Source organism: Otolemur garnettii, unplaced genomic scaffold, assembly GCF_000181295.1.
Source record: "Otolemur garnettii isolate 467f Iridium unplaced genomic scaffold, OtoGar3 scaffold00014, whole genome shotgun sequence".
Taxonomy (NCBI): Eukaryota; Metazoa; Chordata; class Mammalia; order Primates; family Galagidae; genus Otolemur; species Otolemur garnettii.
The window spans coordinates 3157237-3174884 of record NW_003852409.1 but is presented as its reverse complement, the minus strand read 5'-3'; the positions used below and the strand labels follow the sequence as shown (position 1 = coordinate 3174884).

General features: G+C 44.9%; 1 protein-coding gene across 1 annotated transcript in view; it reads left to right on the top strand.

Moving 5' to 3' along the window:
• GABBR2 (gamma-aminobutyric acid type B receptor subunit 2) overlaps positions 1–17648 on the top strand; it is a 375939-nt gene that overhangs the window by 181254 nt on the left and 177037 nt on the right. The window contains exon 4 of the mRNA XM_003785363.2: positions 5537–5638. Within this exon, the coding sequence (XP_003785411.2) occupies positions 5537–5638 (102 nt within the window). The remainder of the gene's footprint in view (positions 1–5536; positions 5639–17648) is intronic.

Here is a 17648-nt window from a genome sequence, read left to right as displayed (position 1 = left end):
GTTATGGGTTACTATAAGAGCTAACTTATTTGTAAAACTCTGAAAACTAGGTGGCTCCATTTTTCAAAATGAGTGCTTTCTTCGATGACTGATCATCAGATTTGGAGAGGTTGAAATACAGTGGATAAGTTTCTATAAGAATTTAAGTACAGGCCATGCCCCGAATCTTAAGAAAATCTCCCTATCTACCAAAACCACCTTCTCCATCATTAGAAAGGGTTTTTTGGCTTTGGGCCAAAATCTAATTTCCTGAACCATCTACCTGTTGGTTCTCCACCACCATGGGGGTGCCCAAAACAAGGAGCTCTCTCTTCCACATGACGGCTCTTCAGTATTTGAAGTCGGCCATCACTTCCTGCTCAGTCTATGCCTCTCCAGGCTAATTTTTTAATTAGCTTAAATTAATGGCGGTTCCTGGGGAGCTCCAGCCCCAGTAAAAGTGACCCGAATTATTCAAAGATTTGAGTGTTTCAAATGCCTGTTTATCCTAATTAGCATCTTAACTACAGCAGTGCCCTCTGCCTCTAACGAGCCCCATTTTAACATGTTCCATATTTTAATGGATTTTACTTGAATGAACTGTTTAATCAAGTGAAGACACATTTCATGAATGAATAGAAGTAAATCTATAATTATACACTTTAGTCAGGTAAGAGGAGTGACATTTCGGCACCATCCAAGGCTATATATAGTGAATGTGTTTGAATGACAAAGTAGGTTACCTCAGCTTCCATAGGGGAGCTGGGAATTTGCCTTGCTCTGGAGTTCATTTCGCAACCTAATTAGAATTTCCAAAGAGTTGTAAAGTGCATGTGTGGCACAGCCCTGGTTCTCCCCTACTTCACTTTTGCCTTTCTGGATGCTTCCTCGGCTGGCACAGTGGCCGTGTGAGGGAAGGTGTCCAGGGAACAACTGGCCACAGAAGCCAAGAGTCTTGGAGTCTCAGATGGTCCCTGCAGCCTCCAGCCACTGGCTGTAAATTTCACTTGCCTTGTGATCATTTTCTGCTTGAGACCTGTGGTCTGGAGGTGGTAGAGTGTGACTATAATAACACTCTGCTTCTCCCTTCTCCCTTCTCTCCTTCTCTTGCGCCCTTGTCTCTCCATTCTTTCTCTTCTTTATCACTCTGATGTAACCAGGATCTGCTCGTGGTGCGAAGGGCCAGGAATAGAGGGCCCAGGGATTAAAGACAAGCTGAACTTACTAGATGGGGCAGGAGAGGGCAAGGGAGGAATCTTGCTGCCCTCGATCTGGAGAGGTGATGTGGGGATTTGAGGGCAGGCTGGCAATGCAGGTGGAAGTATGGTGGCTGTTGCTTTTACCCCAATAGTCAGTGGTTTGCAACCTGAGCTGCACATTGGAATCACCTGAAGAGTACTTAAAATTCCTGCAGCCTGGGCCCTGCCCTAGAGGTTCTTATTGGTTTAAGAGGTAACTAGGGCATCAGTAGTTTCTAAAATTCCCTACGGGACTCTAACATGTAGTCCAGAAGTTTTTAGGTGACTGCAGCCCCAGCCAGCAGGGTGGACCCACAGTAGGCTTAAAATGAGTCACGTGTCACGTGGACTCAGTTATGTGAGCAAGAAAATTTTTGCAAATAGTCCATTCACCTTCACTCCCTTCCCAATTCCATTTGCCTTCCACCTTTCCCCTGGTCCTGCTTTCCTCTTCCCACCCTCCCCTTCTCCCCGGCGTCTCACAGATGTGGATAAAGCTGGGCTGTGTGCCTTCCACGCCTAGAGTGTGGAGGGAGGTTGTGCACTCAGTCAGTTGCAGGAATGAGGCCGTTGTGATGGCTTCATTGGAGTGACAAGGCCCTGTCACTCTCTTCACCCACAGCTCTGTGAGCCAGCTAGGAGGGAATTGTGTGCAGACATACTGGTCCCTGCCACTCTGTCCTGGCAATGTTTTCTCTCTGCTCAGCCTGAACAGAGCCATCCCCCAAAGCCATGAATTCCTCCTGGGTCTTTCCTTCTTAAAAAATGCTGGCTTTCCTAGAGCTTGAAGTCTGAGTTCAAATATTAATGTTCTTGCATTTGGATCTTTGATTCCTAAAGCTGAACAGGAGCCTGAGTCGTTACTGGTTGCATTCTTTGTCACCTTTACCAATCTCCCATGCCCAGGGCCTCCCTCAGGGCCCTTGGTCCCTTGCCCACACCACTCTCCTCTGAGCACAAGCCACCTTGTCATTGCCCTGATAAAGGCAGGCAGAACTGAGTCCAGCACTCCAGGAGTGGTCTAAAGTGGACGGCCCAGAGAGGGACTATCCCAGGGGTCCTCAAACTTTTTAAAGAGGGGGCCAGTTCACTGTCCCTCAGACCGTTGGAGGGCCAGACTGCAGGCCCCAGGATGAGTCGGCTGCTAAGCAGGACAGGCAGTGGCGGCAAAAACACCTGGTAGGCTGGATAAATGTCCTAGGCCGGCAGCATGCAGCCCGCGGGCCGTAGTTTGAGGACACTTGGACTATCCCCTCCTTCATTCTAGATGTGATACCTTTGTGAATGTCCTTCCTAGTCTTACTCACTCTTTTGGCACTTGTCTTACTCAGTTAATTCATTCTGATCTCCTAAACAAGGGGAACACATCCAAGCCATTAAAAAAAGCTTTTCACACTATTATCAATTTTACTTCCAACTTATCCTGCTTCTTTTAGGACGATGGTTCTCACCTTGAGCGTGTTTCAGAGTCATTGAGAGAACTTGCTGAAATCCAAGTTTCCAGCCCCCACTCCAGAGGGTCTCATTCAGTAGATGGGACTGGGGGCTGGAGAATCTGCATTTCTAATGAGCTCCTGGAGCTGCCCTCTGAGAACCACTGCTTTAGAGACACGCTTTCTGGCAAGACCTCATTTCCTCAGTCCATACCATTTCTTGGGGAGAAAAACGCAGCAGCTTTTTCAGAAGACTTACTCCTGGGGCTCTGGCCCATGTTGTAAAAATGCAGTTTAGAAGGTAACATACGTATTTACAAATTTACTTAGTAAATATTTCATCAGTACACTTCTATGCACATATGAGGGTATAGATTTTTTTTCCTCATGAGGAAGATCAGTTATATTATTTCTTTTCCACACTTTGGTTATTTTAAAATGCTATTTATTACTGATTTCTTCCATTTGCTTTCCCTAAAAAAGTCCATTAGAATAAATACTTGAGGTGAGGGCAGAGTCCTTGGTGCTGAAATTATGGGCAATGAGTGGCTGATCTCACTGACCATCTGTTCTGACTTGCTCTGGTTAACTGGGCCTCTGGAACCATCCACATCTGGCAAGAGACAGAAGAGTCAGCCTCAGTTTCCTCATGTGTGAAATTAGGGATGGAATGAGACAACTTGATTATTTGTTTTGAGTTCTGGCTGCTTATAAAATATTTTATTCTGCCCTATTGATATACAGCTCTCACGCACACACTAATACATAGACATCTCAAACCACTGACTGCCTTGATGCCTGGCTTTAGGCCTGAAAACGATGATTTTAATTTTTAAGCAGCATGTAGATCTTTAGTTTCATCGGTGGTTTTAGCTGGACCTTGGATCAGCCCTTTGGGCTACTAGCTATGTTGCCCCCTCCATTTTACAGGTGAAAAGACTAAGTTGAAAGGTCAAGTTGTTTCCTCAAATTTGGATTCTGTACAAGTGGAAAGCCAGGGTTGATTGTGCATGCACAGGAGCTAAAGTGCCTTCCAGCAGGGGCAAGTGTGCACGTTTTCTAATTAACAATTGCTGTTGCTTCACAACATGATTTTGAGACATGCAGTAATGGGACCCCATCTGCATCCCAAAAGGATGTGAGGCAGCAGAAATAAATTCTTACGGTTACGGCAAAGTTAACTTTTCCCCCCAATCAACTTATTCCCCATCTTTCATCAAATTGAGGTAAAAATGAAGATTAGACAGGATTGTCCTGATTGCGGCAGTTTCTTTCTTTACATAAAACATTTATTAAAAAATATTTCAAGCATTCATAAAAGCACAGAATAAAATACACACCCATGGACTTGCTGGCCAGATTAATCAATGTTCACATTTTGCTCCATTTGCTTCATATTCATTTCCAAGAAATAAAAGATGGCAGCTCCCATAGCAGTCTCCTTTGTTCCTCCTCCTTGGTGGTGACTTCCCAGTAGCCATACGGTGACATTTAAGCCCAGCTTATTCAAAACACTTTGAGAGATACATTATAGGCCTCCACCAAGTGTTAGAATAAGAAGAGCTTTTTTATTATGGTAAAATACACTAACGTGAAATTTACTATTTTCATCATTTTTATGTGTGCGATCTAGTGGCATTAAGTACATTCACATTTTTGTGCAACTATTACTGCTATTCATGTCTAGAACTTTTTAATCATCCCTTTCCAGAACTCTGTGTCCATTGAGTAATAACTCCCTATTCCCTCCACCCCTCAGCTTCTGGTAACCACTATTCTGCTTTGCCTCTATGAATTCAACCACCCTTAAGTATCTCGTATAAGTGGAATCAGACAGTATTTGTCCTCTTGTGTCTGGCTTATTGCACATAACATAATGTCTTCAAGGCTCATCCATGTTGTAGCATGTATCAGAATTTCACTCCTTTTTGAGGCAGAGTAATGCTCCATTGTATGCATATACCATAATTTATTTATCTATCCATCTGCCAATGAACATTTGGGTTGTTTCTACCTTTTAGTTATTGTAAATGCTGCTGCTATGAACCTGAGTATAAATATATCTGTTCAAGTCTCTGCTTTTAATTTTTTTGATATATGACTGGAATTGGTAGATTATATGGTAATTTTATGTTTAAGTTTTTGAAAGGCAACCATACTGCTTTCCACAGAGGCTGTACCATTTTACACTCCCACCAGCAACATGCCAGGGTTCCAGTGTTCTAACTTGGCAGCCCAGTAGCAACTACTGTCTTTAGAGGAGACATTTGGTCACCAATTTGCCACAATCCCCAGCACTCCCTAATATCTTCCATACAAGTTGCTTCCCATACCAGTTGGTCCTGGTGACAGTGAAGTTTGTAGCCCTTTGCTTTCCAAGTTCATAGATATCAGTCATTCTGTGTGTCAGCAGACACATAGTCATATTTAATATCACAGGCTGGTTCAATACCTCTTCACTCTTTATTCTACATCATTATTCTGAGTGTCTTGACTATGTCTTCACCATAAAAATGAAATAATATTACAAATAAATAATGCAAAATATAAACCAAGACATTGGATAGCTTGATTTGGGGATATGTGATATAGCAGACACACCAACAGGGTGCTGGTCTTGACTCTCACAGGAGTTTGCAGGCTGGTCTTAGCAAGCCCCTTCCCTGCCTGGCATCCTGTGTTCATCTGCCAATTGCAGGGTGGGACCGGGGGTCTCCAAGTTCCCACAGGGTACTCTAGTTTATAATGTAGGAAAAAGCCCTTTCCCTTCCCATTGTCAGCAGAAAAGGTGGAGAAAAACCACCTTGCCCACATGAGCCACTTCCCCAGGGTGACCCTTTTTGTGGTGGCCAGCACACCCACCCTCTGCTTTCTCTTTGCTGACAGGTGAGGAACGACCTGACCGGGGTTCTGTATGGCGAGGACATTGAGATTTCGGACACCGAGAGTTTCTCCAATGATCCCTGCACCAGTGTCAAAAAGCTTAAGGTAGGCACACGAGCCACTGCTTCATTGAGAGACTGACCTTGAAACCCTGAGTATGAAAGAGCCTCACCTTTTCCCTGGACCTCAAGTTCACTTCCACTTAGCATCTCAGACTTTGGAGAAGCTCCCCCAGGGTTGGCTTCCCTTGGCTTTTCCCCAGTTGAACACTGGCCAAAGGTGCTGGCTGCCAAGTGCATAGCCATTTAGAGCTTTCCTGGTGATCTGACACCTCTCAGCCCAGCCGGACAGGCAAGCAGGGCACAAGTCATTGTCATCTCTATTTTGAAGCGAGAGGAACTGTGGGCTGAAAGCTCACAGCAAGGAAGCACTCCGGCTGGGACTGAAAGCCCGGGCTCCTGGTGCCCATCCAGTGACTCTGTTTGTCTCTAATTTTTACTTGTCCCTTCATGCTGCAAACTCTCTCAGACACCTTTTGTGTACCAGATCCTCTCTGGGCTCACAGGCATCACCAGACCTGTATTTGTCCTCAGGTTGCTCATAGTGTGGTCAGGAAGACAGATACCTCTCAGGGGAGACAGGAACAAAGGGGCCTGGGAACAAAGGCAGGAAGTGACTCATCCCACCTGGGGAGAGAGTTCAGACAAGGCAACAGTGGGCTGCACAGCATGGGCAGAACCTGACCTGTAGGAGCCTGGCAGGGATGGAGGGATGAAGGGAGAGGGCAGGGCAGGCACACCCCTCCTGAGCTTGGGATCCAAGCCTGAAGGGTCTGGGGCAGGATCAGGAGGGAAGATACTGAGGCTGGAAACAGAAGTCAGTTCCCAGGGGCCTAGTTAAGTGCCGAGTTAAGAAGTTTGGTCTTTTATCCTGAGGGCGGTGAGGAACTGCCAGAGATCTGTAAGCAGGTGCAGGTGTAGTTAGAGCCTGGGACTTCCTCTTTTGCTGTCTTCAATTCCCTCATGCCTACATTTAAAGTCGTTGGCATGGAGACCCCAGATGCCAACTGCTGAGAGATCCCTTCTGTCTTGTGCGGGTCCGGGCTCCACCATTCAGAGCAGATGGCAGTTTAGAGATTTTGCCTTCCAAATCCCTCAGTTCACAGATGGGGAGCTCAAACTCAGAGACTGGGGAACAAGAGGAGGAACATGCTAGTTGTTAGCACCTCATCCAGACGTTCAGCCCTGGGAGCCTCTGTGGGTGAGGAAGTCTTAGTCAGGTAAGGGCCACTGCCCGCCCCGGGGGCTCAAGCTGGAGCTCCCCTAGAGCCTCCCCCTGCAGTGCCACAGGCTGTGTGGGGCCCAGAAGGACTGAGGATGCGGTTGCTGCTATGCAGGGACCATCTGCTGCTGGGCTGGGGTGAAGGGGGGGCCTGCAGCTGCCCTGGCATTCTCCTGCCACATGCAGAGGCATCTGCGGGTACCCAGCGCGGGTACTTGAAGTAGCTTCCTGTGCCCCCGAGGCCCAGCATCTGTAGGCTTTAAAGTTTAAAGAGCCTTTGTGTGCATGGCAGAGGTACTGGTTGAAAGCCTGCTGGACACTGGGCTTTCTGCTTATCAGCCAGTCAACTCTAATAGAAGCAGGAGTGACAGTCACAATGGTGAGTGTAGCCAGTGGTGGACCAAAGGCAGGCCCTCAAGCAGAGCTCTTGACCTTCATTTGCTCATTTCATCCTCCCTGAAGCCCTAAGGTGGAGGGAATTTTTCTATCCCCCTTTCACAGATGAGATTTGAGGCTCAAAGAGAGTAAGGAACTACCCTGAGACACTGGCTGACAAGTGGTGGGTTGGAATTCAGACCCAGGTGGGGGCGATGGTGTGGCTCTGCTTCCTCCACAGCCCTACACAATTCTGCTTCTGAGAAAAGATTCCAACATCATTGAAGCAGAGGGAGCAGGGCTGAGGACCGGATTCCCTTGCCCAGACCCCTGGAGAGCTCCTTCTCCTGACTTCTTGGAGTCTTTGCTCCGTGGTCCCCTTTGCCTTCCCCAAATGCTGCATTTAAAATTGCATGCCCTATAGCTCCCGCTTGTCCCTTTTGGTTGCTTTGCTCCATTTCACTGACTGACATCTGTTTTCATTTCCTGGGACCACCATAACAAAGTGGCAGGTTTCAGACTTCTGGTGGCCAAAAGTCTGAGACCAGCCCATGGGCTGGACTGTGCTCTCTCGAAGGTTGTAGGGCTTGTCCCTGTGTTTGTGTTTTGTTGAAAAATCAACTCAGAAGATGTAAATTAATTGGAGAAGAGACATACAAATTCATTTAATGTGTATAAACCCTCCCCATGGGATGCAGAAGCTTAAACTATAGAAGGATCCTGGCAAAACAGGTGGTAGGAAGCAAGGGGAAAGAGGATCCTGCCCAAGGGGTTGCGGGGTTACCAGGGAGAATTCAGTGGGCTTGAGGTGCATACAGCAGTCCAGGACCACAGAGCAGATGAGGGCTTGTGACAAAAGTCTGTCCAGATGTGTTGACAAACTTTAGTCTTCCCTCCTGTGATATGAGTTCAATTAATGAAAACTCAGGGAGGGGACTGGAGGTGATTGTATTCTTTGGTAGGTCCAGACTTTAGGCAGACAAGAGGGCTTCATGCTTTGGGAGAGTCAGTGGGTGGGGATGAGATCAGGGGACATTGAAGCTTCTTGGGCAGTCATTTGTCTTTGATTTTGCTTCTGTTTCATTTGTCTTGGACTCTCCCTTCTCCAGTATCCTTAACTATTCTTCTATTCTGCATGTCAAATTGCCATCTTTGGGGTCTCTCTCACCTTTTCTCCATCATGAGAGAGACCTACTTCCAACTCTCTTTGGAAGTGTTCTAAACTTTCTCTTTATTCTACCTAAATAAAATTTCTCTTTATTACACTGACACAACTTTTTTGTTGTTTGTTTGTTTGGTTTTTTGGGTTTTTTTTTCAGTTTTTGGCAGGGGCTGGGTTTGAACCCGCCAGCTCTGGCATATGGGGCCAGTGCCCTACTCCTTTGAGCCACAGGCACTGCCCTGACACAACTTTTTTAAAAGCCATATTTGAGACATGGGTTTCTGAGCCCCAATATCCTTCTCTTGGCTGCTGGCGTTGCTGGCAGTTCTTGGCAGTCTTTGGCTTGCCACCCTATGACTCCAGTCTCGGCCATGTGTGGCATTTCACTCCTTCCCTTCCCTTCCCTTCCCGTCATCTTCTTATTGGGACACAGTTGTGTGGGAATCAGAGCCTACCTCCTCCCCTGTGATCTCATCCTAACCAATCTCATCTGCAATGACCCCATTTTCACATTCTGAGTACAAGGGGTTAGGACTTCAACGTATGTTTTTTGGAGACACGATTCATTCAACTCTTTACAACATTCAGCAGTCTAATTTTACGTAACTGTTTTAATTTCATTCCCCTCTCATTAGAATATAAGTTCGGGGAAACAGAAATTTCTGTCTCTGTCACTCTTGTTTCCCATCACCTGAAACCCAACCTAGTTTGCTCAACAATTTCATTTTGGGGCTTAGGGGAGCCCCTTTTTTGCTTTTCCTAAGCATTTTTTTTAAGTTCAAAAAATGAGGGCACAAGTTTTTTGTTACACAGATGAATCGTATCATGCTGAAGTCAGGGCTTTCAATGTACCCATCGCCAAAATACAGGCAGTCCCTGAGTTGCAAACATCTGACTTATATACAACTTGCACTTACAGAGGCTATTACAGTAAGTCCCTGAGTTATAAACATCTGGTTGACTCACACTTACAAACAGAGGTTATTACAGGTAACAGGTAAATTTACCTGTTCCAACTTACATACATGTTCAACTTAAGAATAAGTCTATCTCATTCATAACCCAGGAACTTCTTGCAATATACGTTGTACCCAATAAGTAGATTTTTATCCACCACTCCCCTCCCAATCTCCCTGCTTCTTGGTTTCAAAGTCCGTCACAGCTCTTTGTGACTATATCCCTTGTTTAGCTCCTACTTATAAGTGAGAACATGTGCTATTTGTCTTTCTATCCCTAAGATACTTCACTCAGGATAATGGTCTCCTCAACAGTGTGTGGGGTGTGGAATAAAATACCCAAGTCTGAGGAGACAAAACCAACAGAGGATACAAGGGTAAAATCCTAGGAACAAAGAAAAGGTAGAAACTTTTGGAAAGCTCAGAGAAAAAGCAAGTCTCTAGTTCATTGTGGGATAAGATGCAGAAGGATTTACAGAGGACAGGGAAGGAAAGCAAATATCAAACAGCACAAGTAAAATCTGCACTGGAGGTAGTGGAGAGCAGAGTTAATGCCAAGAAAAATAAAAATAAAAACTGTGGAGGGCAAACTTGAGATGCTTTCCAGAATGCAGAGGAAATTGCCAGAGAGATCAATCCAATGAGAGAAAAGATAAAAGCTATGGATACTGGAGAAGGGAGATCCCAGGACAAATGAAACAGCACCAAAATCAAAGACAAATGGGTGCCCCAGTAGCAATAAGCACACCGAGCACCCAGATTTTGGTTTCTAATACCATTCTCCAATAAAAGGAACCAGGGATCCTTGGAAAAATGGCTGATTCTATGGGGCAGGAAATGTGCAAGATGATCCCAGAGCATCTTACAATACCAGAAAGTAAGGAAGTGCTCGGAATAACACCACGCATACACACACACACACACACACACACACACGCAGAGGTGGGGGATGTCAACCAAGTACAGCAGTCTATTGAAAGAACTCCCAATGACCCAAAGCTAGAACAATTTGAGCACTAAAATAAATGCTGTATTAGAATATAACCCAAAGTTATAAAGCAAATATCCACAAGTCCATACTTGCATAAATGATTGAATAAATAAATGGGAAAGAACAGATAATTCTCCTATGTAGAATTCCTGATAACTTACGTAAAAACTCACACTCCAAGGAGGTGGGACATAACTCCCCACTACTTAAGTTACTTCCTTCCAAAGAATACAAATCACTTGCAAAAGAATAACTTGAATGTGGAGAAACCTGATGAACACCACCTCAGCCAGGCGATCAAGGTCAACATCAACAGTGGTAAGTCACCTTGATAGCACCCTTGATAGGATGTGATGGAAATGGCACTTAACATTTCCTCGGTGGTCTTCCTCTCCAAGTTCCATGACCTAGTATAACCATGAGAAAAACATCAGACAAATTGCAGTTAAAGGCCATTCTGCAAAATACCTGACTATACTCCTCAAAACTGTCTAGGTCCTCAAAAATAGGGAATGTCTGAGCCAAAAGAAGCCTAAGTGGACATGCACTTACAAACAGAGGCTATTACAGTAAGTCCCTGAGTTATAAACATCTGGTTGACTCACACTAAATATGATATGGTATACTAGACGGGATCCAAGAATAGAGAAAGGACATATTCATTAGAGTCAAAAAAAACCTAAGGAAATCTGAATAAAAGATAGGCTTTAGCTAATGTTATATAATGTATCAAAATTTGTTCATTAATTGTGACGAATGTATGATTCCAACACAAGATGTCAACAATAGGGAATACTGGGTGAGGGTGCATGGGAACTCTTTATATTAGCTTTGCTAATTTTCCTATAAATATAAAACTATCCTCAAATGTTTACTTTTAAAAATAGGAAACTAACTTTAAAAGACAGACCTAATACTATTGGACCTGCAAAATTGACAATATTCTACCCTTTTTGAACTACAAAATCAACAGTTTCATATGGAAACGTACAGAGTATCTGTGTAGACTAGGCATCCTTTCTACGTTCTAGCAGAATTGGTGAAAGGAGTGTCATGGTCAGACGTGTTTTGGCAAAAGTTTTGGCATACATGTACAAACTTAAAGGGGAAAATCTTACAAAAATATCTAGGCCAGAAAATAACAAACTTCCCACAGAGGTGCAAAACCTGGCCACCCTCTCCCTCCTCCACAAGCTTTAAATCCCAGAAACAACGGAGCAAGTGGGAGACATTCTCTGCCATGTGCGCCCCATAGGATGTACCAGCCAGGTGCCCTTCCCGAGTTAATTCTGAAGTCCTGCATCAGCCAGCCGAGAGCTATGTGTGCTTTATAGCTGGAGTCCTATTCGAAATGGCCGAGCAGGGACCTCTGGAACCTGTGGATGGAGAACTAAGTCTAGATAATTCTTACAGAAGTATATACAGAAGCAAAAATTACATATCATTTATATATAATGCAAAAATAGATACAGTAACAGCAATAAGTGAGATATAAAAATCCAAATTACCTTCCCATGGCCTGAGAAGTGGGTGAATGAAAAATAAATGGGTGCTAAAGTCTTGCTTTTAATTAGGACAGGGACCCAAAAGAGATCGTTTTACTCATGAGTTTCATAATTAGAGAAATATAAACTAAAGAATGCTTTGAATAACTCAATGGTACATATATCATAATGCAAACATAGCCTGAAGCTATCTATCTTACGAAAGATAAAAGCGCAGGCAATCTAGTCCGCATACTGTGACAGAAGGCAGGCGTGAAAACCAGAAAGTACAAAACAGATAATTGCAGACCAAATATGAGGATTCTGCCTGGAAATCCAAATAGGTCAAACTCATTATTAAAAGGCAAAAACTTTCCAATTGTGTTTTGAAAGCTAGCCCTACCTATTTACATCAGACAAACAAAGTGATGCAGAAAGGTTAAAGGTAGAAAAGATTGGGCAAATTTCTACCACACAAAACGAACAGCAGCAAAAATCCCAGGATTCATGTCAGACCAAAGAGAATTGGAGGTACAGGCATCAAACAGGATTACGGATAGTCTTTTTCCGTAGATAAAAGTACAATCCACCGTGAGAATAACGTGCTTATGGACTGTGATTGCTTTAAATTACATCTCACCGAAATAAGGAAAGAAAAGGCTGCTAAAAATACAAAGGAGAATTGATAGTAACACGACAGTATTGGGAGACATGACATCTCTCTCTCCATCCTGGGCAGTTTACCGAGGCAAACAAAAGCAAGAACATGGAGGAACTGAATAATGAAATTAATAACGCTGATTTAGCAGATATGTATCAAAATTTGTATCAAGAAAGTCAGGAAATAAAACCATTTCTGTGTGATGAAGACCCAAGGCCGTGTAAGCTTATTCCAAAGCCTGTTTTGAACAGAGGACTTTCAAGTTGAGCTGTTTCCAGGCTGGGCTGGGAGGCTTCTTCATAGAGACCAGGAACTGGGCCCTGGTGGGGAGAAGGGCAGGCTTCATACCTCCCTCTCTGTCTTCTTCCGTTGCTTTGTTCACTTTCCCCGAAGTGGACCCCAACTCTGTATTCATACTTCCATTCATGGGTGGAGTTGGGGTGTGTTTTATTTCAATCATGGGGCACCCACAGACCTTTACTTCTGGAATTGAGATGTAAGAGGCGATTGCCTCAGTGCAATCCAGGGGTTGCGGAGACCAGATGATATTGTGAAATATCAGGAATTCTAAAAATCTTTTATTATAAAACAAAGAACAAAAACTACACAAATCAAATGCACGTCTTCATGAATCCTAAAGGGACACCACCCAGGTCAGAAAACTTTGCCAGCTACCCCTAAAGTCCCTTCCCTCAGCATAATCCCCTACCTGTCACCATCAGGGCCCATGTACCCTGCTTTTATAGTAATTATTAACTTTCTTTTTTTCCCCTCAAAACTCAGAAAGCATAGGGAATGCTGTTTCTAGCTGTGACCCTTTATTTTTTTGATTGTAGTAAAATATGCATAACATAAAATTTACCGTTTTAAGTGTTCAGTTCAGTGGCATTCACAGTGTTGTACAACCGTCCCATTATCCATTTCCAGAACCTATTCACCATCCCAAACAGAAACTCAGAACAGGGTCTTTGAATCAAGCGGACCCGGGCTGGACTCCTGTGCCTGCTTCTGTGTCCTCCACTACATTGGAGGACATTGACACATCCCAATCGTTGTGTGACATTTGCCCTGTGCAGAGTGTTGGTTCTCATGGGAGCTGAATAATTAGCAGTCAGTATTATGTTGGAAACCTGAGAAGCATTGAAGTAGGAAAAGTACCAAATAATAAAATTATAGGACTGGGCACGGTGGCTGACGCCTGTAATTCTAGCACTCTGGGAGGCCGAGGCAAGTGGATCACCTGTGCTCAGGAGTTCAAGATCAGCCCAAGCAAGAGTGAGATCCTATCTCTACTAAAAATAGAAAAACTAGCTGGGCATTGTGGCGGGCGCCTGTAGTCCCAGCTACTTGGGAGGCTGAGTCAAGAGAATTGCTTAAGCCAAGAGTTTCAGGTTGCTGTGATGTGATGGCACTCTACCCAGCACGACAGAGTGAGACTCTGTCTAAAAAATAATAATAATAATTATGTAACATAATGGGGGAAAGCCACGCAACTCTCCATCTTTTAATGCGTATCTTAAAATAATAACAAAGGGCTTGACAAAACCCAGATTTGGGGACATTGAACAAAGCTCAGAGATTGTGAGCAGTTCTCAGTCTGGACCCATAGAGCTCCCCCTCTGCAGATGGATTTACCAGAAGAAGCGGGAATCCTGCTTGCCCTACAAGACAGCACAGTGCCTCATTCCAGAGGGCCACTTGTCTCTCTTCCCCATCTCCTCACAGCCTTTTCTTCTGCCCTCACCCCACGCTTCTGCTCTAGTAGCAATGGAGGATACCTCTTAGCTCTCACTTGCTGCCCGTGGATTCATTAATCCTCACAATAATCCTACAACAGCAGTCAGCAAACTATAGCCCACAGGCCCATCCAGCCCACCCTCTGTTCTTGTAAGTAAAGTTTTATTGGAACATATTCATTTGCCATGTCATCTCTGGCTGCTTTTGTGCTGTAGCAGCAGAACTGAGTAATTGTGACAGAGACTATACAGCCTGTGAAATCTAAAATATTTACTCCCTGGACCTTTATAGAAAAGTCTGCCCCCACCTGCTCTGAAGGCATGTCATTTTTATAGGTAGAGAAACTGAAGCTCAGACTAGTTTAATAACTTGCTCAAGGCCATGCAGTTAAGTAACTGAGCTACGAGTCTATCCTGGAACAGACTAGCTCTGACCCTCCCACAAGCCTCCTAGTGTGGTGTCCACCCGCAGGCCTCAGTTAGCAGGAATGTGCCTCTTCATAGTCCAGGGTTACTCAAACACCTGAAATTTTAAAGTGATCACTGTCCCCAAGACCTTCTCAGTAATAAAACAGAAATGAAGTGAATCGAATGCAGCTCATTTACTGACCACAAATGAAGGGTAGTAAAAAGAAGGGAATGACAGACAGAAAGAATATTAAACAGAAAGCTTCGTCTTCATTTTTTATATCTGTGCAATGTTTGAGTTCCAGCAAGCCTTCTTGGAGACCCTCTAAATTAAACCAGGCTTTCTATTCTAAAACAGAAAAGGAAAAAGGAAAGAACATATTTTTTGACTGCACAGAGCCACCTTTCTTTTTTTGAATGATTCACAAGTGTAGCCCAATTCTCTACCAATATTCCTGAGCATTCTTATGTTTCAGTGGTCACATTAATGGGACAGCTCTGGCCAGAAAAGACACCTAGCTGGCCAGCAATGACAGAGAGGATCCTGAAACTCCAGCAGAGAGGGGAGTGAGGCAGGATAAGTCTAGGGTCAGGACTTGCCAAGGAGGGAAGGGAAGTTCATTAATTTCTCATTGCTGTTGTAACAAATAGGAGTGGTTTAAAACAACACAAATTTATCTTACTGTTCTGGAGGTCAGAAGTCCAGAAAGGGTCTCTGTAGGCTAAAATGAAGGTATTGGTGGGACTGTGTTATTCCAGAGGCCCTGGAGAAGAATCTATTTCTTGCTTTTTCTAGTGTCTAGAGGCTGCCTACACTCCTTGGCTGGTAGCCCCTTCCTCTGTCTTCAAAGCCAGGAATAGTTAGTTGAATCCTTCCCACGTGGTTATCACTTCATCTCTGACCCCGCCACTTTTAAGTATCCTGGTGATTTCTTTGGGCCCACCTGAGTAATCCAAGAAGCTCTTCCTATTTTAAGATCAGCTACAAAGCAACCTTAATTCCATCTGCACTGTCTAAGTGTGAGCACTTAGTCTAAGTGAGCTCCCCCCCCCCACTGCCCTCGCTACATAAAACTCTTATGGATTCTGGGGGTTCAGATGTGGCCATTATTCTGCCTATCATAGGAAGACCACAGAGATGGGCCTTGAAGAGGATTGTCCTCTCCTGTGCTCCGTGGAGTGTCCTAGCAGGAATTGTGCTCTCTTTGCCTCACTGACTAGAAAAGTCCTGGAGGGAACCATCACCCTTTTCTCCCACTGGATATGAAGGTCCTGATGGGATTTGCCACCCTCCCCCGCCCCGGCAGGAGCCCATCCTAACTGCCTGCAGCTGCCCTGGGGGTTGCAAAGCTGCAAAATAAACATGGCGCATCTTCCCAGGGGCCAGTTTAGCTCAGACATAGGGAAGAAAAGGCATCATTTTTATCTTATGACATAGATATATTATTAGAACGGTAAATATGCATGAATTTTCAAGATACAATAACAGACTTTAGAGAAATGCCAAGCTTTGCCAGTGGGCTGCTGTGGGCTCTTCCCTCTCCACTCCCTTCCTTGAGAGTAAGTTCATGTCTCCCACTTCTCTGCCTTTAGGGACACTTCTGGTGGGGTGGAGAGGAGTCTAAGACAGACTAATTTTAGCTAAATACAAGAGAGGACTCATTTTGGGTGTGGAGTCAGTCTTTCATAGACAGGGGGGACTTTGGAGAACATCTGAGCTAACCCTCTAGGGCTCAGCCCATGTCTACAGCCAGAGGGGTGGCTGTGACTAGACTGGCTGCCTACAACTAGGTCAGTGCCCACTGCCCTGCTCATGCCAACACCCAACCTGTTAAGACTTGTGGTCAGCATCTATAGCTCAGCTGCCTTGGGGCTCACAGCATCTCATCCCTGTCTATAGCATTGTGCATGGTTTTATCTGATTTTTCAGCAGTCAGAGCAATAAGGTAAAGCACATCTGAGAAACCAGTATGTGATTGAGTGGGCTAAGGCTGGTACATGGGTAGTAGGGGACTCTAGACAACCCAGAGGTCAAAATCAAGGTTGGGTCAACCTTGACCTTCTTTATAGGATCTTACACTTCTGTTGCTGGGAGGACCGGCTGGCCAGGACAGTCCCTGATCTCCCTTGCCTCTGCTGTCCTGCTCTTTAAATGCATACTAGCTATTTTCATGGCTCAGGGTTGCATTTGCCATTTATATCTATTCGCTTTGAAATCTGCCTGACTTTTCTCCGTGAGTTGTTGCTGCAGATTGGGTGCTAAGCTCCAGTAGCGCAGCCTCAGTGGGGTTTGCTTTCTCAGCTGGGAGGCAATAATAGGCCAAGTGGGTGGATGAGCACCCAGGCTCCGGGACACACCACCCTGGGGTCGCGGCTGGCACCATCACTTGCCACCTGTGTGACCTGGTGTCTAAAGTTGAATTCCCTAGAAACAGCCTACAATTCTTGTGAAAATGATTTATTGAAGGAGTGCTCTCAGGAGCAAGAGAGGGAGGCAGGATAAAGCAGGGGGAAGGGGGGGATGGAGATGGGCCAGAAAGCTGGCCAGAGACCAGTTTGGCCAGTCTTCTTGGGGTTCTCTGGAGCATAGATGACACCAAGGTCCTACCTTTCAGCAGCTGGGCTGAAGCTTTCTTCCAAGAGAGTCAGTCATAGGTGTGGGACATGGCCTGGCCTCCATGGCCAGGAAGCTCCCCTTAGCAGAGAAGAGAGTGAACTTCCAGCAGCCCACTCTAACCACAGCTTGGGAGAGCACACCTGCCCTGAGGACAGGGTCCATGGGACCAAAGGTGTCCACTGTACCTGGGAAAATCACTTAATTCTTTGGGCATTGATCTTCTCACGAATCTTTCCAAAGTGGGCATGATAATAGGGCCCACCTCTTAGGGTGGGACTGATAATACTGCTTAGCACCACAGCTAGAAAGAGCTCAGGAATCATTATTTTTACTGTGTTAAGATTGCTTTTAAACTAAAGGTTACACACTAGTTCTTTGAATTGGGTCATCCTTCTTCAAGTGTCTTATGCATGCACGTGTGTGTGTGTGTGTGTGTGTGTGTGT